A 27,830-nucleotide genomic window follows, 5' to 3' on the forward strand; every position below is an offset into this window, starting at 1 on the left:
AGGTTTTTACATAGAGTTGCTACTTTTTTTATTAAAAGAAATAAGAAAACCATATGAATACACAATGATAGATAGATCAACTAACACTTCTTAACATTTTTAATAAAGATGTTTAGAATTTAAAACTCCTAATCCCAAATATTGAATTAGGGGAAAAAAAAAAGGATATGAATTTCATCCATCAACACAAATTGATACTCCTTGTCACTTGTTCACGTGGTGTCGATATAAAATTAAAATTGAACACAAGCCGTAAAACAAAATTTCAATCTAATTTAATCACTCCAGTTGAGCCAATATCCGAGAATACACGATTCATGATGGACAATTCTTGTCATACACATACCAATATTTCTTTGAACTTGTACTCGAAATTGACACTAGAAAACTAATTCAAACGGGCAATAATGTCCTTATTTTTTTCAACCACAAAAAGAGTGAAGAACAATAAAAAGGACACTAAAACAGCATACGATTTAGTGCCTTAACTCAGTTGGCTATCCTGCAATTTTTCCTTATTTGGCCGCTTGTGCCTGTGAGTGGACTCAGTCTTCCCATCTTCACCATTGCGTTGGCAAAGTCTTTTATGAGGTTTCCCACATTTTTGCTGTAAGTGGTAACTATGGAATCAGTAGAACCTCCACTAAAGAGTTGCTGATCCGAGTGCAAGAGACCCTTTTTGTTTATCAAATTCGTGTAGTAATTATTGTCAAAGGTTGTTGGAGTAGTTACATCTAGAGGGGCAAGATTGTTGTCACCGCCAGTGCTTGGACAAACTGATTTCAATGAAGTTGCATATGAGGAATCTATGTTGGTTTCATTGTAAATCCTGGTTCGGAAGTTTCTGCAACTTGCTTGGCCGACCGAGTGAATTCCTAGACAAAGTATAAGAATGATGTGAGTGTCATTCATACGATGATTTTTTTTTTTTAAAGATATCTTATAATTTAAAATAGCATCCGCTATTAATCATTAGGGTTTACCATCCATTTTCCAGATATTAATTAGTTATTTATTTGTGTTTGTATGATTTGAACATAAGTTCCTTAATTCATAAGAAGATAAAAATTATGTGTTCTTTGCTCTACTTTATTTGTCATATGTCCAATTTTCTGTTTCATATAAAGTGTGGTAAGTAGATTCATAGGGGCAAAACTACATTAACAGTAGGGGGCCCCAAATATGTTAAAATATTTTTTTGTAATAGGTAATATATAGGACCCCAAAGCTTTTTTTTTATTAGAGCTCCCCCAACTAGATATAGGTAGGATTTGCATGAGGAGCGCAACTAGTGCTAGATTAATATTATAACATAAATCTTCTAGTCAAATATGTGGTACCAGTAATCTAATCTAAAAAATCTAATACACATGTCAAAACAAACAAATTTATTATCTTTATGTTTGACAATTGGAGAAGAAAATCTTGAATTGATATTTGAAAATTCACTAGTGCAGTAATTAGTGGCTTATGATTGTTTAGTCTTGGCCCTAGACAAAAAGTTTTGGTCCCGTGCTTTGAAGTGAAACACTAGAAACTTTACTAATTGAGTCAAACAAGAACTTATTATACGAGACTTTAAACACTACAATCAAAGTAATTAAGGTTTGAACCCACCTGATAGAGCCACCATTTCTTTGGCAGTGAAACCTTTTTTTGAGAAGGCGCTAATAAGGCCACTAAGATCTAATGTTGGAGGTGGGATGTTGCCAGTAACAGCAGCAGAACTTGCTGTGGCAGAATCTCTTCTTCCCAAATCAACAGTCCATGACCAGCTAGGTGCACTCAGCTGAATTAAAACCAATAATATGATTAAAATGACGTAAAAAAAAAAAAAGGTTTTAATAATAAACAAACTCTGGTCTATAACCACAACTTATTTTTAACTTATTTAGTTTATTTGATTTATATACTGTATTTTAAAATGTTACTTTTTTTTTTCTATGTAACGTTAAACTTTCTCTGGTTTATTTTTAAAAAATAAACTCAAGAAAATAAACTACTCACAAGATCACCTAATATTATGGGTTAAAAATAATAAATAATGTAAAAGTATGAGTTCTTTCTTACAGCAACAGCTGAATCTCTTGCAGCAACGGCTAAGATATCAGCACAAGATACAACACCGGGGCATAAATTCTCCAATTGAGATTTGATAGTGTCTATTACTTCATATCCCCTTAGTGAAGGATTTGGACCAACATTTTTCTCCCCTGGTTCAGTTGCTGTTTTGTCCAAGAGTACGGATGCATCACATCCCTGTTACAAAATGTTATATAAACATATTATTTTTTCCACAAAATGAGAGGGTCATATTCCATTGACACAATATATAGTTTAGTTTCTTATATATTCAATTAGAATCATTCTCCCATTTCCATGAAATTTAATAATTTATAATTTTCGTTTCTTATAACATTTGAATGACTTTATTGTATGGCTCATGAAACTATATTATATATGGGCCTTTAATATATGACAAATAAGCAAAATAAATTAAATAGGTAAGGCTCAAAAAAGAGGACAAAGACTTGTAAATAATATTAATATACTACATGTATTTGAAAAACCTGTATATAACAAATACGAAAAATAAATCAAATATAATAATATTTTAAAAGCCCAGACAAGCAAAACTAAACACAAACTTTTTTTTTGGGGGGGGGGTGGGGTTGAATAAGGACAAGTTTCGTTGGGACTAGACAAAAGGGAGGTTCTAGGAAACCTACCCATCAGTATTCACGGGAGCTCAAGAGTAGATAGAGTTGATGGGTTTGGATTCTCAAATTATACAAAAAGACACCCAACGGGCCAATAATGTGCCAACCCATTAACGTACTTGAGACCAAAAAAACGAAAAAATGGTGAAATTGTAGCAAAGGGCCCAAATGTCTCTCATACTTTAAAAAGAAGAAAATCATTTTTAGGTGACTGAAGTAGATTCATTTCAAATGAAGAGTATTATTTTCCTCAAGAATAATTTTAAATCAGATGGATTTGTTTAGTAAGACAGTATAAATGATTGAAAGTATTGTTGTGCAAGCTATGCTAATCCACTTTAATCATTAATCTATGTACGTTGGATTTACTTTGTTCTTGAACCTATATCAGCAAAAACATGTAATAATATTCATACTGCCAAATAGCTGATTTGAATGGTAAAATACTGTGTAATCTAAATATTACCATGACACATCTTCTACATCCATTAAAATATAAATAAATTCAGCAATATAACTTCTTTTTTTTACAATTTTTTTCACAACAGTTGATCTGACTTATTGTGATTAATGCATAATAAAATAATGTTAATAATGAATTTAACTAAAAGTGATGTTGCTTTAATAATAATACGCTACACATTAACAAGTTCACGTGAAAAAAATATTGTATTCCTAATATTACCTTTTAATATAAAACATATACACAAAACAAGCAAACATTTGTACTTGTAAATAAGATAATGGATAAGGGGAAAAACACACACACGCAGAGAAAAAAAAAAAAGAGTTAAAGGTGACTTGCATTAACAAAGCAGTCATGAAAGTGCAGGCGAATCAAGGATGCTCCCATTCGTGCCTCACTTGATATTGCAGAGTCTATAGCAGATTTAATGGTGGAAAGGGCATTAGGGCATGATTTTGCATAGAAAGTTGAGGACAACTGAGCAGAAACCATACCCACAAGAAGTGAAAATAGCAGGCAGGACTTAATCATGGTGGTGAGAACTGATGGGACAGGGAACAAGGGAGCCATGATAATGATATAAAGAAGCAGATAAAGAAGAAGGCTTTCTAGCTTGTTGTGTGGTTAATGCACTAGACTTCTCGTGTATTTATAGTTTTATACAAGAGCAGATCTCCCTGCATGGCATTTTTCATGCTCTTGAGTCAAACCTTTGGAATAAAATATATATATATATATATATATATATATATATATATATATATATATTTTAAATGCAATAAATATGTGTACAATTTATACTATAAACATTTTTATTACATTCTTTTGAGTAAGTGGAGCCAAGAGAATACATCCTCTCTATTTCATTCTTAATGGATAATATCCTTTCACATTTAAGATTTTTTTATTTCTTGAATTTAATAATGCATAAAGCATTATCATATATAAAATTTTAAATAATCTAATATTCGATAGACATTTAGATTTATAACATGTAATTTGGAATATGAATTGGATCCATTTCAAAATGGAATTCAATTAGGATGGTAGATTATATAAGATTTTCTTGTTTTTTTAAGCTCATGTGTGTGTATAAAGCAATCGTTATTTGATTACTAGACAATAATTGGCCGGTCTTTTTCATTAGAGTTTTTCCCGGAAGATTCTAAATGTCCTATAGTACTTTAGTCAAAACTTTAGACCAACGAAAAGTGATTGTTTATACAAAAGTTGTGTTCCAATAGGGGAAGAAGTCAACAAAAAACAAAAACTTCAAATTTGATACCCGTAATAAATAAAAAAATAAAAAAATTGACATGTTTATGAAAGTATATTACTCTCCAAAAACAATTAAAATTAAATGAGTTTTGTTGAATATGGCTGGCAAAGGCTGCGGTAGCTATCAATACTACAAAATACAAACTAATAATATCCAATCATATATTATCCTTAGTTTTCAATTACCAACTCAATTATTTCACAAACTTAAAATTAAAATACTATATATTACGTAGAATTTATACTCAATTCGCTTATTTATCTTCCTTTAAAAAAAAAAGTCTTGGTTTCATTGAACCCATTATATAAATGAATAACTTTGGAAGACTAGTATATATTCCGCTGTTGCAAAGAATCAAAAAGTGATCCAAAAAGATACTGAAAGCGGAATAAAAAATACCGTGGGCTTATCTGTGATCTAGTCATGCTTCGTCTTTTGTTTTTTTTTGAGAAATCTGCTTCGTCTTTTGTTAATAAAAGTATTACGCCTTAATTTTATTTTATTTTTCCACAAAAACACACGTGTGCTTTTGTGAAATAAATTAATTGAAGGATATAGTGTTATTTTATTAATCCACCGCCAAAAACTATCCAAAATAATTAAATAAATAAAAAATAGCCCACCACTTTTCTTTTTCATTTTTTCCTTTTTTGGTATAAGACTCTTTTTGGAAATAGACTAGTTCACACCACTGTTATAACTTTTACACATTTTCTTATTATTTTTGTCTTTCTCTTAAAAATAAATAAGTTTTTTAATAAAAGATTGGCTTTTATCCATTTTCTGTTCATACGTCTAGTGATGAATATATGGTTTTTTATACACTTGGACTAATGTGAAACAAGAACGGCCGGAGTGAGATTTTTCCACGGCCACCAGTACAGCCGAACCCCACACGCTTTGCTTTTATTGTGGTAGACTTATTAATTTGTTTGCTAGCATTAAATGTAGAGACCACATTCAAAGTTTTCATTTTCTACGTTGTAAAATGATTCAAATATGTGTGCGCAGTGTGCATTATAATTATTCCATGCACATGGAAAGGAGTTAGACGCGTTCAACTCAAAATAGATTATATATATATGGAGTTTATCTATAAATGAATCAACTTGTTTTAACACTCTTCTCAAAAAACAAAATCTTGTTTTAACAAGACACGTTTTACCCATATATAATCAAATAATAACCAAACCTTATCATGAAGCCTATTGCCTTAACATGTTTTACCAAAAACAAAATAGCCATGCAGTTTATTAATATCTTGATTTTTGGAGATGAGCTTGTGTATGTAATATTATTTATCTTACTTTGTATGCGTAGGCAGACCCATATTTTGACTAAGAGAAGGACGAGCCATGACCCCATATATCCAAATATAATTTTTCAAAAAACATATAATTATGTAAGAGTTAAGAGTTTGGGTCTTAAAAGTTATATCTGACCTCTTAAGAATTTAATTAGGCCATAGAGACATCTCAAAATTAACTGAAAGGCGTGGTCCAGGAGAAGGAGATGCTTGCAATAGTGCAATAATTGAGAATGTAGAGGAGGGTCACGATTTGTGGTCAAGACGGATAATGTGACAACAAGTGAAAGAGTAACCCAAAAAAGAAAGCCTAGTTGCATATGCCAAAGACACTCATATGACCGAATCCACTTAATTCATAGGGAATTTGAAGAACCATATCTTGGAAAAAGAAAAATATTGCATCACTTTCAAATCGAAATTGACCTCTGGTATGATGTCCAATTAGATACACTAAAATAAATAAGTAAACTTTATTTTTTTGTTTTTTTTTGTTGTTGCAGTTAACGATTCCTTTAAGTTCAAGTGGTGATATCATATGAAGGTGTCAACCACCTTTAAGTGTTGCCATGCCGTGCACAAACTACTAATTCCTCTAGCTCTTTACACCGGATTAAAAAGAAAGAAAGAAAAGAAAAGAAAAAAAAAATTATATATATATATATATATATATATATATATATATATATATATATATATATATATATTTCTCTTCAAACTAGTTTGGAAAAAAAAAAATTAATTCAAATTCCTCCTATATCTTTTTTAAGGTATGAATTTTAAATCTAATTGTTAGATTGCATGTTCTTATTATATCTTTTTTGCTTGCACAAATTTCTTAAAAATAAAAAATTAATTGCAATGTCATTAATTAAATGTTTAAATTTCAAGTTCTTATGATCTAAAATTATGCAGAAAAAATAAGTTTATTAATCACATAGTAAATAACATCTAATTTGAAAGAAATTTGATCACTACAAGAAAACTAGGCTATTGCAGCGGGCCTATTGTGGCGGGTACAAAAAAAGCCGCTATGAGTCGCCTATTGTGGCGGGTTTTTGGCCCGCCGCAATATACCAGAACTATTGTAGTGGATAAATACGTTAAGAGCATAAAAAACATGCAATCTAACGATTAGATTTTCAAAATCCACTCCTAATAATAAGATATATGATGAGTTTGAAAGATTTGAAGAATTTCTCTTTAATTTAGTTTAGAGAGAAATTTTGCTCTAAAAAATACTTAAATTTTAGGATCAAAAAATGTATATATAATTTCATTTACTATTTTCCCCCAATTGATTCACTATTTTCAATTATAAGAATAATTTTTTTAAAAAATGTAAGTGGATTTTAACTGTATCTATGTGGTTGGGTGTTGATATAGCTAAGAGAACATGGAACAATTTTTTTTTTTGGTAGTAGAACATAATATTGAATATTGATAGATTCTTGCTACACCTATGTCTATTGTTTTTGTTAGTTTGATTTTGTTTTTGTTGTTTTTTTAGATTACTCCAGAGGTTTCATGGAATGACACTCATTTTCCTAATGTTTCAAAAAATGACACTTTCTTTTAAAGTTTTAATAAATGCAATAGACAAGTATACACTCTTTCGCATGGTTACTTCCCTAATAGAATATTTCATTTTAAAAAAAGAAAAAGAAAAAGAAAAAAGATATCTACTCATTTATACAAACTTAAGAGGGGAAAAAGATATCTACTCATTTTTGTTCTTTTCGTATCTTTTTGCTTGAAAATGTGGAAACTTATAAGCAAAGTATATCTCGTTAGTAATTGTCCAGCAAAAACTCTTTTTAGGCTATTTGCCCGTCTTTTCCCAAGTTACAGTTCAGCTTTCATCTTCATGACCTCATTGTTCTTAATTTAGATTCTTCCACCACAAAGAAGAATATTCTTCAACTTCATCGCAACAAGTTTTACTATGTGATGATCTTATACATCTTGGATTGAGATCAGGTGCAGTAGCCCAATAGCTAAAACTATTGCACGATACAATTCATTTTTAATGGTTCTGATCAAAAGTTAAGAATGTTACTTTTAATATCAACCATTAGATCAAAGAGGTTTAAAAAAAATGTTAGAAGATGTAAAAGATGAAAAAGTTGAACTTTTTGTCAGTGATTAAGCGGGTCTATTGCACTAAATCTAAATCCTATACATCCTCATTAACAAGGATTTGCTCCATTGAGTATAGCCAATTAAGATCTATCTGGTTGTATTATCCCTTCAAACTAGGGAATATCTACTTTCACATCCAATCGATCTCATTGGATTCCCAGATTCCTTCAAGCATGAAATTGAGGAAAATACTCTTCACTTGATGCTTGACATTGAGCACGGTAAATGTTGTACTATGTGAAGCCTAGTTATGTTTGATCTGAATTATGATCTCATCTGATATAAAAGTGTTACAATTTTAATGGAAATTTTTTTGAGGCTAGTCCATGGAGAGGAATCTTGGGTTGATAGGCCCATTGTGAATCTTCCATGTAGGATATAAAGACCGTTATTTCATATTAGGGTTTGATGTGTTGTTTTGAGAGAGGAAAATTGTACTACCATATTTTATATTTTTTTCTGAAATTAGTGAAAACATTGCAACTCATTGGACATTGCTGGGCAAATTGCTGAACCACATATATTGTCTTGTATGATTGTTTTTTTAGCTCGTATTTTTTTTTCTCTATTTTTGCATTTTATAGATCTGGGAATTCGTGGATATTCCCTACGGAAAAAAGGGTTCAAAATTTTCATTTTCACTAAAAGAAATTGCACTCTTAATATCATGACGTGAATCACCATGCTCAAAAAGTTTATAAAGTGCTCAAGACTCTGCTGAAGCTGCTACACTTCTATCCATAAATCAGCCACTTCAACATCACGAAGATTTTTTTTTTTCGAGTTAGAGGTGCTTCAACATTAGTATACACTCACAAGGATAAGTAAGCTCACCACCCAAAGGACCCAAGGGATTCAAAATGAAGGATAGAAATGTGCAACACTCGAAGGAATCCACCTAAGAGATATAAAGCAAGAAACTCACCACCTATATAAATCCACTGAAAGATAATAGTAAAAAAATTATTCTTCTCAAAAGCCAAAGGAGCACTCAATAATAAGGTAGTGAATCTCGTACCGTACCGGCCGGTATGACCGGTAATTTTCGTACCGGCACCTACTCCGGTACAGAAATGCCTTTGTTTCGTGCCGGATTAAATACCGGTCTTACCGGGTTGATCCGGTCATACCGGAGCAAATACCGGATTCCGGCCGATAAATGCATACCGGACCGAAACAAAAAAGAGTTAACTATCAAATCTAAAACTAAAAGTCGCTCTCCCTCCTCTCAATAACTTACTAGATTAGCGCCGATCACGTTGCCTACGTAGTAAACATGCTTCTTTGTCACCCTCACCTTGTTGATCTATCTCTCTTCTTCGTCGTCGTCTTTTTCTTATTCATTTGCTCTGCTCCTCTGGTTTATATTCTTCTTTATTTTTGTTTTACACGGGTCTTAATTTAAGTGCTGGTTGCTGTGTGAGTGTGTGACTGGCAGACTCACTGACCCCTCACGTGATGGGTAATTATTTTTGAATTGAAGTGAATGGTTAAAAAGCTTTCTTGGAACTATAAGAAATTGTACAAATAGTCAAACATTACTCCAATAGCTGTCCGCCACTCTTGTTTCATGGGAAATTGTTTATCATTCAATATCAATTCTGTGCTCTGAAAGTTTTATTGGGTAGTCAAATAAAATATTGGGCTTGGATAGAGGTTTAAAATAGCTTGGACATGGGCTAGAAGCATAAACAAAATAAATAGGAATTTAAGTTTTAATTAAATATATTAAGTTATGTTTTAAGATTAATAAGTTCTAATTATTTATATAAATTCATATATATATATATATATATATATATATATATATATATATATAAATTGCGGTAAATCCGAAACGGTACACCGGTATTGACCGGTACCCGAAATATATCGTACCGCTGGCCAAACCGGTACAGCCTCCGGTACGGTATTGACTTCCTTGAGTCAATATTCACTCTTCGATTTCCATACATACATGAAGTAGGACTTATACTAGACCAACTTGCATGGAACAACCCTCCAATTATTAATCACAATTAGCATTTTCAAGATCAAAACATATAATAAAATTCAATAACATGACTAAATACTTAAAACACAACTAAAAATACTTGGGAATTGAAGAGGACACTTTGGATAACAAATAGACATAACTAAATGCAAGAAATTTTAAAGTTTGTTGTTTCTTGAGTACATTCTGTCAATAAAATAGACAGCCTGAATAAATTGACCATAAATCCTAGAGACATAAAGCTTTCTGATGCTATAGGACTTGAGTAGTGTGCTCGATCCAATTATCAAGAGCCAATATAATTGGCCTTACTAGAATTTAAAAGAATGGTCTTTTGATATATCTCATACTCACTTCTCTGTCCCTAGAAAACTAAATTACTCGAGCAATAATGCCCTTAATTTTGATATTATCTGCCAAACCACGAAATAACGAAGAGCGATGAAAATATATGGACACTCAAACGGCAAACTCTAGTGCCTTAACTCAGTTTGTGTTGTTGCAATTTGTTCTGATTTGACCACTTGTGCCCATGAGAGGGAAAAAACTTAGGTGCTCCGGAAGCAATACTCCCTCCTCTCACATGAGGGGTGGACTTCACATGTGAGTTCCACGATGGGGCTCACCCCTCATGTGAGAGGAGGGAACATTGCTCCCGGAGCATGTAAGAATTACTCCCCGTGAGAGGGCTAAGCTTCCCAGGAGGTAGACAAGCATTTTTCTTTTAAAAAATATGCCTTGCTTTGGTTTGTGAATAAATCACAAATTTTTGAGGGAAAAACAGCTCCATTTCGCTGTCCATTCGTTTTCTTTCACTTTATGATGTCCAAGTTATGGAATAAAGTAATTGATATTAACATTTATTTAACAGTCTAAACTAAGACTTTAGTCACTCCACGAAATGACAAAACAATTGTTATTTACGATTAATAAACTTTGTTCTTACCGTACTGTAATATCTAGGAAACTTCGTCCCTTTTAATTAAATATAAAATTCTCTACTCACTACAAAACACGCGGGTCTATAGCCACATTTTTTTTAGCCGCGTTTGCAAAACCGCGGCTATAGGTCCAGCTGAATATATATATTTTTTAAAGGACCTATAGCCATGTTTAAAAAACGTGGCTATAATATATATATATATATATATATATATATATATATATATATATATATATATATATATATTTTTTTTTTTTTTTTTTTTAAAGGACCTATAGCCACGTTTTTTAAAACGTGGCTATAGGTCCAGCCAAATATATATATTTTTAAAGGACCTATAGCCACGTTTTAGAAACGTGGCTATAGGTCCAGCCGAATATATATATTTTAAAGGAGGACCTATAGCCACGTTTTTTAAAACGTGGCTATAGGTCCAGCCAAATATATATATTTTTTAAAGGACCTATAGCCACGTTTTTAAAAACGTGGCTATAGGGAAAAAAACCCAAACAAGTTCACCTCAGCGTAAACAAAAATGGAATATGCCATAGAATATTCTATGGCATATTCCAAAATGTTCCCAAAAAAAAAAGAAAAAAAAAAGAAAGGAGTTCTGAATGGGTCGACTTCCACGTAAACAAAAAATGGAATATGCCATAGAATATTCCTAGAATATTCTATGGCATATTCCAAAATATTCCCAAAAAAAAAAAAAAAAAAAAACTGAAGATTTCAAAACGAAATCTCAGACACTCCCTCTCGTCAAAACAAAAAAAATAGTAGTTCTCTCAATCATTCAAAAAACAAAAATGAAAAAGCTCTCTCATATTAATCTTACAACTCTCTCAATCTCTTTCTCATATGTGCATGCTATCATCAATCTATGTTGCTGGAGATCCAAAAAGTGCTGACCCACACTGTTAATCCCTTTTTCCCACTGATGCTGTATGAATGGGTTTGTGAAAATATGAGGTTTTGTTCATTGTTCTTTGAGTTTTGTTCATTTTTGTTCCCTTTAACTTTGTCTCTCTTTGCAGTAGATCTGAAGATTGAGTCTCTCTTTGCTATAGACTTGAAGATTCTAAATCAATGAAGCTAAAGTGCCGCAAAAAATGATCTCTGTTTGCTTTATTTTTCTCTAACCCATGGCCAAAAATTATTTTCTTTTGTTTGATTATGTTTTGATTAATTTTGGCTTTGAGCATATGGACTCTTTTTGTATTTTTGAGCTTGTACTTTTGTTGAAGGAGATGTTCTGTTTGTGTTCTTGCACTGTTTTCTTGTATTTTAGAGCATGTTGTGTTTGTATTGTGGGCATGTTGTGTTTGATTAATTTTGAAATTTTCTGGGTTTTTGTCTGAATTTGAATTTGCTGGGTTTGTATTGTTGTTTTGAATTTCTTAATTTAATTAAAATTAAAATTTTAAAATTTGAACGCATTAATTTTAAAAATTAAAATTAAATTTTTTTTAAAAAAATTTTGATTACCGAAAATTAATTTTTGGTAATCAAATTAAAAATATATATATATATATAAGGGTCTATAGCCGCGTTTTTTAAATGCGGCTGTAGGCTGAGGATTTATAGCCACGTTTAAAAAATGTGGCTAGAGTATGTCCTATAGCCACGTTTATAAAAGTGCAGCCATTGAGCCAGTCCTATAGCCATGTTTGAAAAAATGTGGCCATAGACCCCTTAGGCCTATAGTTACGGATTTGAGGCCACGGATGAAAACGCGGCCTAAAAAAACGCAGCTGTAGGCCAAATCAGGCTATAGCCACGTTTTTCTGAGCTATAGCCACGTTTTTAAAACGCGGCTATAGAACGTTTTTTTTGTAGTGACTTTTGAGGTTGGATCACATCTTGACCAATTACAATTTAGATTTAGCACACATCCTTTTACCCTAAAGGTAAAAAAGTGGAAAAAAAAAAAACAATATTCCAAAACTTTGATAAAGATTCACTATATATCTTGTTTTTGTCACATTAAAATCGAGGTTAAAAAAAAAAAAAAAGAATAAATCCCAAAGGTTGTCAAAGTTATGGTCTTGAACCGGGAATTGATATAATCTCTTCTATAAGAATAAGAGGCTAGCCAAAGTTAGCCATAAGCCTCTTGATGTAGGATTTAAATCATTAAGCCCAAAGAAGCTATTACAATTATTTTGCAGGCATCTTAGCGACATTTGGTCCCACGAATTTATTCTATACCTGTGGCTATCAATTAGTTTAAATACACAAAAACTTTTACAATTTTCTTCACTAATAATTATGTGACCTGTTGTGTGAAGAACCTTATTGCTCAATCAGCACATTTTTGTGTTTTAATGAATATGTTTAGGCTTTAAATTCTCTCTCTTTTATTGTAATTATCAAATTGTAAATAAAAAATATTTTTAAAAAAGTATGTAACTTCTTGTGATTCATGCCTAATAAAATTGTGTCAAAAGTAGGCTCATGTAAAAAAAATAAAAAGTATATGACTTTAGTTAAACAAATTAAATCAGTATTGAGAGAGAAAGAGAGATGACTTGAACAAAGCAGTCATGAAAGTGAATACGAAGCAAGTGTGCTCCCTTGCGTGGTTCACTTGACACTGCAGAGTCTACAGCTGATTTGATGGTGGTAAGGGAATCAGGGCACGTATTTGCATAGAAAAAACGGGACAATTGAGTAGAGAACATTCCTACAAAAAGTGAAAATAAGAGGAAGAATCTAATGGTAGCTAGAATTGCTGAGCTAGAATAATAGTGAGCCATAATGATTATTGAAGAAAGAAAAAGAAGAAGAAGAAGGCTTTATTGCTCTGTTGGGTAGTTAAAGGCTTTAGAGTTCTTATGTATTTATACAAAAGTTCCAGCTACATCACACGTTCTTGTAATAAATGTTTTTTTCTCATAACCCAGCCGACTCAACGCTATGAACAGAAAAGGAATAAAATATGTACGTTTTTAGACCCCTTCAAACAATCAGATTAACCTAGTTATTTAGCCAAGTTATTAACTTAGGTAAATTATACAGATCTAGGTTAACACAAAACAATCATATCATGTAAAGCAGTGAAAATATAAAGAACACAATGATATGATTAAAGGAATAGATAGTATAGAGTTTATGTTGGGTTGAAAAACCACACCAAGTGAGGCGTGTCTTGCTTTGTATTTATACTAAAAGATTATAGACAAACTTTCCTAAATTGTAGAGAATATAATTACAGCAGATTTACATTTATAGAGAATCAGCTAGAATCAAGGGATGTGCTACGGAGGAGAGAATCAAGGGAGTGATATTGGCTGACTTATGGCTGGCAGTATGAATCAGCTAGAATCAAGGGATGTGATATTGGTTGACTTATGTTTGGCAAGTATTTGAATTTGAATTGGATTCTTTTATGGCAATATGTTTGGACTCTTGGCTGGCAGTATTTGACTCTGAAGTAGACACATCAGCCTTATGATTATCACACCCCCGCAAGCTAATGGGACAAGAGCGTACCATAAGCTTGTTGGCCAATAATTTGAAACGGGCAGAAGAAAGCCCTTTGGTGAACACGTTTGCTACCTGATCTGTAGTACAAATGTAGCGAACATCCAACTCCTTGCGAACAACCTTATCACGCACATAATGGTAATCTACTTCCAAATGTTTAGTGCGTGCATGAAACACCGGGTTTGAGGCTAAAGAGATGGAACTAATATTGTCACACCAAATAAGTGGAGTTGAAAGAGAGACACCCAAATCTTTGAACAATGATCGCAGCCATGAAATCTCAGCTGCAGTATATGCCAATTGATAGTATTCTGCTTCTGTGCTTGAGCGAGATACAGTACGGTGTTTCTTGGCACTCTAAGATATGGGATTATATCCAAGATAAATACAGTAGCCACCAGTAGAGCGACGATCATCCGGATTTTCGGCATAATCAGCATCAAAATAGGCTTCTAAACGTAGAGAACTAGGTTGATAAAACAGACCATGAGTAGGAGTGCTATTCAAATAACACAATATTCTTTTGATAGCAATCCAGTGAGTTGTGGTAGGCTGATGCATGAATTGACACACTTGGTTTACTGCAAAAGCGATATCAGGACGAGTGAGTGTCAAATATTGTAGCGCCCCAACAACACTTCGATATTCAGTAGGATCAGGAAGAGGATCTCCATCATAAAGGCTTAATTTATGTCCAGTAGGAGCAGGAGAAGAAATAGGCTTGACATCCTGAAACTTTGTGCGATGTAATAGATCCATGATATATTTTGTTTGAGTTAGGTATAAACCACCAGAACTGTATATGGCCTCAAGACCAAGAAATAATGCAGAGGACCTAAATCCTTCATAGAAAACAGTTTCCCAAGGTTCTGTATAAGCTGGAAAATATGAGATGAACTATTCCCTGTGATCAAAATATCATCAACATAAATAAGTAGAATAATGATCAAAGCACCCATACGAAATGTGAAGAGGGAGTAACCAGATTTAGACTCACAAAAACCGAGCTCCTCTAAATAATCAGAAAATCGTTGAAACCATTGTCGAGGAGCTTGTTTTAAGCCATAGAGAGACTTATGAAGCTTGCAGACATGGTGTGGATAATTAGGATCAATGAACCCAGAAGGTTGACACATATACACTTCCTCAGATAATTGGCCATGGAGAAATGCATTCTGAACATCCAATTGTCGAATAGGCCATTTTTTATGAATGGCTAAGGCAAGAACAATGCGAATAGTGGAGTGTTTCACAACTGGACTAAAAGTCTCTGTATAATCAAGCCCTTCTTTTTGATGAAAACCATTTGCTACAAGACGCGCTTTATAGTGCTCAATGGTACCATCATATCGTTTCTTGATTTTAAACACCCACTTATTAGGCAAGATGTTCATATTTGAGCGAGAAGGGACCAATGACCAAGTGCCATTCCATTGCAAGGCATTAAATTCAGCCCTCATAGCATGACGTCATTCTGCATGTTTAACTGCTTGGCTATAACAGGTGGGTTCAATCAAATGAGAATAATATACCACATTCATTGCATATTTTGGATTGGGTTTGTAAATTCCATCTTTTCTTCTAGTGACCATGGAGTGGGAGGAATTTTCTGGGAGAGTTTGTGATGTGGGATTAGGTGGTAATGGATATGGAATGAAAGATGCAGAAGTAGGTGGTATAGTGGGGTTGGGATGAGAAGCTATAGGTGGGTCTAGTGGGGTAGGTATTTGAGGAGTTTGAGGTATAGTAGGAGAAGTGGGTGGAGGTCTAGAACAAGAAGGTGGTGTATGTTCTGAAGGTAGTTGAATCATTTCTAGTGTAGGTATCAAAGATTCCAGGGGGCCCTTCTCTGCAAAAACAGTGTTAATGGTCTCTTGAAATGGGAATGAAGACTCATAAAAAATAACATGACGGGATAAATAGACATGACTAGTGCTTTGATCAAGACATCGATATCCTTGATGATGAAGAGAGTAACCCAAAAACACACACCGTTTAGAATGAAATTGCAGCTTATTTGTATTATAGGGTCGCAAATAAGGAAAGCATGCACAACCAAACACTCGAAGACTATCATAAGTAGGAGATTTTTGAAATACTTTTTCATAAGGACTAAGATAATTTAAGACACGAGTTGGAATTCTATTAATCAAATACACTGCAATGTTAAATGCATCAACCCAATAGGTATTTGGCATATGAGCATGAGCAAGAAGAGTGAGACCAGTTTCTACAATATGCCGGTGTTTTCGTTCATCCAATCCATTTTGTTCAAGGTGATTTGGACATGAGGAGCAAAAACTAATACCATGATTAGCTAAAAACTTTTGAACGGCAAGATTAGTATATTCACCACCTCCATCTGCTTGGAAAGCTTTAATTGTGGATGAGAAAAGATTTTCAACATGCAACTTAAATTTGACAAAAATATCAAAGACTTCATGTTTAAATTGCATAGGAAATATCCATGAATAACGAGAAAAATCATCCACAAATAACACATAATATTTGGATCCTTTCATGAAACAAAGGGGAGAAGTCCAAACATCTGAATGCACCAATTCCAAAGGAAATTTGGATATTGAATCCAACAAATGAAAAGGTAGTTTAGTACTCTTGCCCAAAGGACATGAATTACAAAATTGATTTGAACTTTTACCACTCATAGGAAGACATTTATTTGAAATAAGACGCGAAAGTGTGATGGAGGCAGGATGGCCCAACCGAGAATGCCAAACTGGAGCGCCAACACAGACACCAACAAATGCAAGTGGACGACTGGACTTGGTAGAAATCTGGTTGTGAATATGGAAAGGATAGAGACCATTTTCACTCTTCCCGAGGAAAAGCGTCCTCCCCGTGCTTAGATCCTTCACATAAAAACAATCAGAGAAGAAAATAAAATAGCAGTTATTATCACGAGTAAATTGATAAACTGAAAGAAGATTAGCAGCGACAGATGGGCAATGTAAAATATTATTCATAGCAAGGGAGGATGAACCATGAGGAATTTTATTAGAACCAATATGAGCAATATTCAAACCTGCACCATTACCCATAGCAACTTGGTCCTGGCCATGATACTCATTGTGAATAGCCAAATTTGCAAGATCCGAAGTGATATGATTCGATGCACCAATATTAGAAAGCCATGTGGTTTGAGAATTGTTCAAGGATGCAGTAGCTGCCATAGCCATCAGTTTTTGAGTTGGAATTCGTCCTTCATAAGCATGATTCATTCGGTGAAAACAGTCACGGGCATCGTGTCCTAGACGATTGCAAATTTGACAAGTTGGCCGAGAAGAATTATTACTAGAAGACTCAAAATTCGTGGAACCAGAGTTGGAATGGGACCAAGAATTTTGAGGTCGACGTGAACTAGAGGACCCTCTGGCTCTCATATTAGACCCTCAGTTATGCAGGGAATCTCGACCTCGAGTGGTTTGATTATTAGATTTGGGAGCATACATCGCAGTTGGAGTATTGTCAAGCAAAGGTGTTTGTTGTTTCTAAATCCTTGTTTCAGCACTAAGAAGTAATGCCACAAGATCATCATATGATATAGGAGTGTCACGTGCTTGTGCAGAACTAATAGTGATTTCATATGCTGAACCAATGTTATTCATAATAACAGTAACAAGTTCATCATCATCAATAGGTTTGCCAGCCAAGGCAAGATTGTCAGCAATATGATTTATTTTGTCCACAAAATCAGAAACTGAAAGACCATCTCCTCTTGTGTTACATAAATCATTTTTCAACTGTTGAATACGATTTTTTGAGTGAGAAGCATACCTCTTCTCTAGTGAGGACCAGGTTACATGTGCTGATGTGAAACGAGCCACTGTGGATAGCACTGGTGGGGAGAGAGAATTATTGATCCAACTGAGGATCATTTGGTCCTGTTGATGCCAAGTAATATAAGATGGATCCACTTCGGTGGTCTCCTTTCCATCTTTGTCCCGTTTAAATTTTGGAGTACATTGATTTGTACCATCTACAAATCCCATCAAACTCTTGCTCTTCAAAATAGGAACAATCTGAGCAAGCCAAAGAGGATAATTGGTTCTGTCTAGTTTAATTGACATGAACCCTGAATGACTAGGTACAACGACACCAGTTGAAGAATTGGTGTGTTCCATTGAGATTGGTTAAAGCAAAGACAAGAGAAAAGCTGGAAAAAAATTGTATGTGTGTTTTATTTTTTTTAAAGGTCGTTGGACATATAGCTCTGATACCATAAAGGAATAGATAGTATAGAGTTTATGTTGGGTTGAAAAACCACACCAAGTGAGGCGTGTCTTGCTTTGTATTTATACTAAAAGATTATAGACAAACTTCCCTAAATTGTAGAGAATATAATTATAGCAGATTTACATTTATAGAGAATCAGCTAGAATCAAGGGATGTGCTATGGAGGAGAGAATCAAGGGAGTGATATTGGCTGACTTATGGCTGGCAGAATGGATTAGCTAGAATCAAGGGATGTGATATTGGCTGACTTATGTTTGGCAAGTATTTGAATTTGAATTGGATTCTTTTATGGCAATATGTTTGGACTCTTGGCTGGCAGTATTTGACTCTGAAGTAGACACATCAGCCTTATGATTATCAATGATGACCCAGGAAAACCAAACCGGTAAAAAACCTGGAGAGAATTTAACCTAGCTATCCTTAAGGTAAAACTGAATCCACTATGAAAGAATCGAAATTTGTACAATAGCGACTTACACCACTAACATCCTATTGCTACCTACCAGTAGAAAACTTACTGACATGACCACGTGCAAGCTCCGAGACCACAGACTTCTCCTTTTTTGGATTCTCCAGCAAGTACAAGCACTCCCACTTGTATATCTTTAAGCTCTTATGGCAGCAACTGAATGATCATCAAGCTCTTGAAGAAATCTCCTTCTTGATAATCCTAAGCTTGTGTGAAGGCAAGCGTCTCTCAGATCTCACAAGAGATTCACACAAACAGCAATATGAGCAATCACAAAAACGTGGTTAGGGTTTGCCTTTTATACCTAGGGCAAAACATAAAACCCTACACATCATATGGGTTTAGGGCTGAGTTGGAAATTCTACAGAAAAAACAATCTGCACCACTTTCGATCAGTCAAGTCTAATTCTCGATCGATCGAGCCAGACAGATTTGCATAGTAACTTCTGTAGCAACTCGATTCCAACTTTACATTAAAGACATACACTTTGAGCAGTTTAAACGTGACTTAAACGTTTTGATCATGGTTTGCCAACAATACAAATTAGAGTTCTAATACATTTAAACCTAAAGGTCTTAGAACCTAACAAAATAAATTAATGAAGATGTGCGAGAGGTTGTTTGTTTGACTCATAATTTGAAGGTTTCACTTTGAATAGGAGATTTGAGATTGAATTTATGTTGTTCCTAAGAACAATAATAATGAAATAAATTGAATTTTATAACATTTAAAATATCATTAAAACAACTATATTAGCGTTCCATCCGGGATATATATAACAACCCAACTATCTTGTTGATTATTCTTACAAGCCTACACCGCTTGTCAGATATAAAAATCATAAAATAGTACTCTTTTTTTACCTAGAAATATATGAAAATTCAAATAGCGTGCAAAACTTTAATGAACGTTTAAACCCCTAATTCCAAAATTACCAACACAAGCTTATACGCAAACAATATATGTGTGGAATGATGAATATAAGCTAAACCCAAATTGGTAACACACTCTAAACCATAATTAATTACAAACACAACAGCGATTAAAAGGTAAAGAGAAAGGGAAGAGAGATGCAAACACAAAGATAACACGCCGATATGTTATCGAAGAGGAAACCGAAAAACTCGGCGAAAAACCTTTCTGCCGCCCTCCAAGCGGTCAATAATCCACTAGAGAATGAAGTTGGGATACATGAATAGCAGAAGACTCTCCAAGCCTAATCTACCCAATGCACCTAAGCCTTCCAAGCTTCTTACTCCAACAGGGTTATGCCGAACCTTGCCTTCTCTAGCTTACCAAATCCCGCAATAAGCCCATTACATCCGCCATCCTTGCTATCTTCCAATGCTTTCCAAAGCTCTAAAAACACTCAAAACTCTAAACGGGTGTGGGTAGTATTTAGGTATAAATCTCCTCTCAATGGGTATAACAATGGGAGAGGGAATGAGAAAAGACTAAAAAGATTTCTCCCTAAAAATGAGTAGCTCTCTCTCTAATAAGGTGGGTGTATTGTAGAAAGCTCTCTTAGGGTTTTTCTCATCTGAGATTGAAACCAAATTGCACCAAAAACACCACAGACCTAGATTTGAGACTGAAAAAAAGATAGAAAAGGGAGACCCATATCTGAGATTAAAACCAAATAGCACCAAAAATACCACAAAGCCAAAATCTAAGACCGAAAGAAAGAGAGAGAAAGAGGAGACCCAGACCTGAGACTAAAAGAAAGAGAAAGATAGAGGAGAAATAAGACTCGATTGGCATCGCCACCACTCCCTCCTCCCACCATCACCGCATCCATCACAATATCAGTACATTCACCCATCAAATTTTCACAAGATCAAAACAAATTAGAGGAAACTTTACTTCAAGTGAGTGGGTTTGAGCAAAACTTAACGCATGATAGTGGCAATAGGGCAAACTTGGCTACGGCGGTAGTAAGGCAGAGGCTCAGGTTAGGGGTTTGAGAGAGAGATCAGAAAGACAAATTAGAGAAAGAGAGATGTATTCGAGTCTAAAGCATAAAAATGATAGAGTACAAAATTTTTCCTTTTAAATTTTATGAGCGGGTCGGGTCGGTTGTTACGGGTTTAAAATTCCTTAACCCGCCACTCGAACTGAAGTTTAGGTTTTTAACAGCACATGACCCGGATCCGACCGACCATACTATTCGGACCCACCCGTTGGGCTTCGAGTTGGGTGGATTCGATCGGTTTGGTCGGGTTAATTGACTCACTGGACAGCCCTAATTTAAACAGTCTAAAAAACTTAAATTTAAAGTAAAAATATTAGTTAACACATTCTTATAAGGACTACAGATAAATAGCTTTATAAATCACAACGTAGTAGATGGAAAGAGAAAGCTCCAAACTAGTTTTATGCTAAGCTTTGTCTTAAAAGTAAAATTTATAATTAAAAAAAAAAAATTTCTAGAGTTTTTAAGTTCAAATTGAAATATTCCCCTCTTTAGATGAAAACTATTTCAAATTTTCATAAAGTTTATTATCCTTTAATTAAAAGCGTAAATCATTATCTCTTCACCTCAATCTTCAACTAATTTGGACACTAACCAAGAGCAAATTAATGTCAACAAAGACGTCCATGTAGGGCCGAATCCAAGAGATTTTTTGGGGCTGAGACTAAATTATTATATTGATTCGCAATTAAAAAAAGAAATGCAAAATAATATGTGTGTGTGTTGTACAAAGATTTACACTGTTTACAAAATTATTTTATATGCCAAAGTTTTTGGTTTGCTACAAATATGTGAAACAATTTTTTTTTAAGAAAAGAAAAGGACTTAACATCTTCTATTTAAGTTAAGGCTCAAAATACTAACAAAGTTGCACAACCTATTTCATCCATCATGTTCATAATATTTTCTAATTCTCAATATGCCAATTTTTGTACTCAAAGTACATCAATTTATAAATTTGCTTCTCCAAATGTCAAGTGCAAAGACAAATTTAAGTAGAAGTTAGTATGAAATTCTAGAGTAGAATAGTGAATAAATCCTATCAATTGGTTAAATAAATTAAATTAAAGGGAAAAAATATAGAGCATAATCTTTTTTGGATAAATTAGATAATTACAATGGGGGAGAAGGAATTTAAATCCTAAACTTTTTTGTTGAAAACACAAGGAAAGTAAAGGTGTAAAAAGTTTTGTGGAAATGTAAACAAAGCTTTTAAAGGAAGCTAACCTAAAAGTAAAGCCAACAAAATATATATATATATCTATACATAAATAATACTATACATAAAACGAAGTAAAGAGTTTACATTAGACAAAGTACACGAACAAACTAACAAAACACAACTAAGAGCATCACCATTGGTGGTAGTAAAAAAACTATTTTACCATCTTAAACTCCAATTTAAGAACCAACATTGGTAGAGCCAAAGGCAAAATTTTTTTCCTTCATGCTAGCAAGGTGGTATAAACGAAATTATTACTTTTTCACTTTTTTGGGATTGGTGGCAGAGAGGAAGAGGGAGGAAGTGAGAAAGAAATTAATAAAAAAACAAATAGTTTTTGGCTTATGATAAGAATAAGACCACTGATGTAGGGTGTGTTATGAAATTGTGTGTTAAAATAGATAAAGTAACTTTTTGAAATATTAAATGCTAAAAATTTTAGCTCCATTGATGTAAATGCTCTAATAATAGATCTAACATAGGTTCAAACATTAACATGACCAAACTACCTCCTAGGGCCACAATACATCTGTTAATTAATTTTGTCTATGTTGTTTGGAGTTTATGCCTTCGACAAACCCAATAAATTTCCAATGGTTTCTCCATTTCCCCTAAAAAGAAGGAATAAAAAAAAGTTCTAAAATTAAGTATGTTACTAACTTACATGCCATGGTACTCACTCGGTTATTTGGTGGTTTTATTTGGAATTATAATTGTTGGGAAATTTAGACTCCGGTTGATAGAATTAACAAGTTTTAAACTCATGTTGTTAATTAGATTTATTATGAATAAAACTTATTAAAATAAACAAACATCAATATCATGTTAAAATCATATACAGCAGAAAAGGAAAATAAAACAAGATATGATGACCCAGGAAAACCAATGAAATAAACTAGTTTCACAGTAAAAAACTTGGGGGAAAACCTTCTCAAAAAGCAATTCACTATAGTAAAGAGAAGTTTCAGTTTTAGTACAAAACCTTTGTCCCTAAACTCTACAATCCACGTAGATGAACTTATAGCAGAAACCTTCTACCACTTTAGAACCTCTAAACTTTTCAATATATAAACGACATCCTTTTGATGCACGGATTTCAATACGTGACTAAGTCCTTTGCACGAATCATAGTACGTGACTCACTCACCAACTTGAGGAAGAAGAATGTTGGCCGCAAAGTTTTTCACTTCATCAACAATGAAGATCAAGAAGCACTTGGTTACAAAACCCTAAGGCACAAAGACATAGTAGCTTCTTTCAGAGAGAATAAGGTTTCGGTCATCTTTTGCATATGTTCTCCTTGTATTCTCATATGTGACGGCCTTTAAAATAAACTTTATATATGTCTAGGGTTATGAGAAAAGAAAGCTCAAACATACAATCACGGATTAGATGGAAAAACAGAATAGAAATTATGAGTTTCATAAACCTCGATAGATATCCTAGCTGTCGAGCCTCGAGCTGAAACAGCTCTTTTAAACCTCGATAGATACTAGCTGTTGAGTTTTAATGGACAACACTTTTCACACTTGAATCTTAAACAGACTTACATGGTTTTAACACTTGAACTTGAAGTAAGGTTTCTTGAAGTATTAAACACATCCTAGATCTACCCAATTACAAGTAAAATGCGTTTTCTTAAAGGATTAGCCACTTACATAAAATAGTGACATATGTTCCTAACATTGAATCACATATGTCCTAACAATAGTTACCTTTTAACACTCACATGAAGAAATTGGATCACTTTGTTTAAATATTGGATTCAGTACATCTGAAATTTACTTGCATCAGTTGTTGAGACAGTCGAGTTAATGTTCTAAAAAACAAAGTTTGCAGAGTTAATGGATTGTCCGTTAGATTGTTGTTAATTAAGGCTAAACTTGGCTTGCTCTCTCTTGATTGTGTTTCTTTGCCATCTCAATAGTGAAAAGTTATTTATTTTAAGATTTTTTTGCTATATATATATATATATATACTAGTATTATGCCCGTGCAATGCATAGCTTAATCACAATTTATATGTAAATAATTTTTTTATTAATTTAATTAAAATAAATAATAAAAATAGGATATAATACCTTAGGTGCTTTTCCTTAAGTTCTCCTTTTAAGATTCATCCATATGACTACTTAAATAAAAAATACACTTCTATTCATGAGAAAAAATCCACATGGTAGAATTTTAAGAGGAGAACCTAAGGAACAGCACCTAAGTATTGTACTTAAGTCTTGTCCATAAAATTAAATGAATGTCTTACTTTTAAGCTACATAATGAATACATGTTGTGTGAAACTAAGGTATCATAAAATGCATATATATATATATATAATGATTTTCAATAATACATTGAACTTTAAGGTTCAATTAATCACATATATTTAAATGGAAAACCCTTGAATTTAATAGTTAAAAATTATCCAAAACAATAATTGAAATCATGTTTAAGTGAAATCTCAATTCAATAATTAAGAACAATCTAAATTATTAAACATTTAAAAATTTGAAGTAGAGAGAGACTCATATGAGAATTTAATTTTTGTCCTTGAAAGTATGGAAGAAGGTACTGAAACTTGAGTGAGTTCTACCCTACCAAATTTAAGTTTAAACTTAAAATTTAAGTGCATTGCATGCTACATGTTTGTGTATATGCATGAAAAATAATCTGAATTAAATATTTATTGTAGAAAAGAGGTGGTATAGTCTTACTTCATGTTTAGCTAATTCTTGTTATAATTCCTTCCTGTAGCGTGTGTATGTGTATGAAAAATTATTTGAATTTAACTTTTATTGTAAAAAAGAGGTACTGTAATCTTACCCCTATCTAGCTAATTCTTGTTATAATCCATTTGTTTTGCAGGGAGCAAGAGAACCCTTCTTTTATAATTTTTTTAAAGAAAGTTAACGTTAATATATAATAGCTAAAATATTAATCTTTGGAAGTGGTATCTCATATAGATTAGTATTTCAATTGTGACTTTTGGTAGTTAGAAGTTAGCGCATAGTAGTTAATAATTAGAAAATCACTTAAAAAAGTTTTAGTAGAGTTTAAATCACATTAATAGATTATCTCTCTATTCATTTTTTTTTAAAAAATCATGTTTATAAAAAGTTACGAATAAAATTATTATTTGTAAACATTTCTAAGGCTTATCTATTTAGCTTTGTTGCCAAATTTATATAAACTCTTTTATTTTGTTTCATTTCCTTTTTTTTTCGAAGAATATAACACAACCAAAAATCTATAAACAACAATTTACATTCGATATAAAGAATATAATAAAAATTATTCATAATTTAAAATTAAAAAATTAACACAAATTATAAATTAAGATATAAATTTAGAAAAAAAAAACAAAGAATAAACCTGTTTATTTTCTCTATCACTTTAAGAAATTAAAGTGTGAGTATGCAACTAAAACTTGAACCAATTATTGTAGAAGAGAATAAATGAGTACAAAAGTTTAATATTATAAATTGGATTAAAACGTATGTGAAAAGTTTTTATTAATTTTTTAAGTTAAAGAAAAATAACTTATATAGTATGAAAAAATAATAATGAAAAAAGAATGCATACCTGTCATGGGATTTAGGCATTCATATATTGGAATAAACTTCACTTCAAAAAGGATATATATATATATATATATATATATATATATATATATATATATTGTAAGTGCACAATTGCACGTGGACCCAAAGACAACTACGGGCTCAGGCCCAATGAGCCTTAAACAATGAAATTTGTAGAGTGTGGGCTTGAAACCTAGGTTTGAAGTACTGAGAACTGGATAACAGGCTGAAAGTTACAAACACTTGTAAATAATAAACGATAATTGCAAATAGACCTCTTTGGACGTGAGCCGAGGACTACTTCTGTATTATTTCTCTTTCTTTCTTTCTTTAAAAATTACAATTCTTAAGTTCTTTCTTAGTTACCGACCTCTCATCTCTTTGGCCTTCACCCCCCTTAAATACTTCCTTACCTGATGCCTTTTGGACAGTGACTAGAAGTTTCAGCCCTACTGTTCAGGGGTCATTTCCCCATTAATGCGGCCAGGAAGGTAGATGCAGAGTCTTTAATGCGGATGTGGCAGCCTTTGCTCTTGATATTTTCTTTAACACTGGTGCATCTAGAAGGTTCAGGGCCTCCCCCTTTTAACCAACAGTCTTTCCAGAATTCTGCCTTGACCTTTGTAGTGAATCTCTGAGTCCTCTTGGAACGGTCCGAGGAGGAACTCACCCTCGGCTGTATCTTCGGTCCCTCGGCATATGGGCCAATTCATAGTATTAACAAATTCCTAGCTTATGAACAGATCGGCCCTTCTTGCTAGAGCCCAAAGGCCCACATGCCCACTTGGGTCCTTTCACTCCCCACAATAGCCCCTCAAAACTCTATTTTTCAGCATCCGAGGAGAAAAATAGGGTTTTGATCCAACGAGAATTTTCCCCACACGTTTTGTATATAATTGCACATGTGGAGACCGTTTCGCGTTCCAGAGGGTGCCACTTGGCGGTTTTATTTTCAAAAATGCGTGCATTTATTACCGTAAGTTACGCTATGTCCCCCATGTTCAACGGTGAGATGAGCATCCAACGGCCCTTGTTACTCCATGAAAATTTGGGCGGGACAAATGTGATTTCGAGACCGCTTCTCGCACGTCGTGACGCTTCGGGAACCTGCGCCTTCATTTATTTCTTCAGAGGCCAATCCCATCAAAACATCAGTAATCACCTTTTGTCTGCACAAATCCGTAGAAACTCGCACAACTTCAAATTTGTAAGTGATTACTCCCTTTCCTTAACCCATTCTCCTCGGATCCTGTCCTCGGCTCCCCTTCTAACCATTTTCCCTTTTACAACTTAGTCTTTCGTTCCTTTCTAATGGGAAAATTTAAGTGTCTAGTTGACACCGCCACTGGGATGGAAGGTTTTAAAGCCAAATACCGTATTCCCAGCGACGTAGGATTAAAATACTGCCCGGCGGAAGCCGTGGCCGGTTCTAGGAAAACCGGAGAGGTCATCATCCCGATAGTCGCCTTCGTAGAAGGTGGGATGACCATCCCAATGAAACCCGTAACTAGGGAGTACCTCCGCAACCACCGGTTGTGCCCCGATCAATGCGCTCCCAACGTTTTTAGAGTCTTAGGAAGTGTAGACGCTCTGAACGAGCAAATGGGTCTCAACCTCACCTGGCATGATGTCGCCTTTATGTACGAATGCCATAAACTCACTAAAGTAGGTTATTACATCAAATCCCGCTCTAGCGTAGTTAGGCTAATCTCCTGTTTGCCCAAGTCCAATAAAGGCATGAAGGATGACTACCTCATCGTCTCTGGCAACTGGCACGACGGCCCCCACTGCCCAGTCGAGTGGGGAGATCCAGGTGCGACACCTTAGGATCTAACTTCATGCCCCACCACCCCATCTAAACACCTTAGAATGTCATTTGCCTTTACAAACTATTTGATTTTCGTTTATCACATGTTCTACGAGTCTAACCACGTTTGTTTGGTTTGGTGTCTTTCTTTGCAGATAAGCAACACGTGCGCCCACGCTTAAGCCACTGCAA

General features: G+C 33.7%; 1 protein-coding gene across 1 annotated transcript; it reads right to left on the reverse strand.

Moving 5' to 3' along the window:
• Nucleotides 1–253: 253 nt before the first annotated feature.
• On the reverse strand, nt 254–3,822 carry LOC142615873 (cationic peroxidase 1-like). The gene is made up of 4 exons (XM_075788790.1): nt 3,526–3,822; nt 2,071–2,259; nt 1,618–1,789; nt 254–875 (listed from the first exon to the last, which is right to left on the reverse strand). Exons 1-4 carry the CDS (start codon nt 3,754–3,756, stop codon nt 490–492), a joined length of 978 nt encoding a protein of 325 aa, XP_075644905.1. The 5' UTR covers nt 3,757–3,822; the 3' UTR covers nt 254–489.
• Between the last annotated feature and the right edge of the window lie 24,008 nt (nt 3,823–27,830).

This window comes from Castanea sativa, chromosome 11 (genome assembly GCF_040712315.1).
Source record: "Castanea sativa cultivar Marrone di Chiusa Pesio chromosome 11, ASM4071231v1".
NCBI classification, from domain to species: Eukaryota; Viridiplantae; Streptophyta; class Magnoliopsida; order Fagales; family Fagaceae; genus Castanea; species Castanea sativa.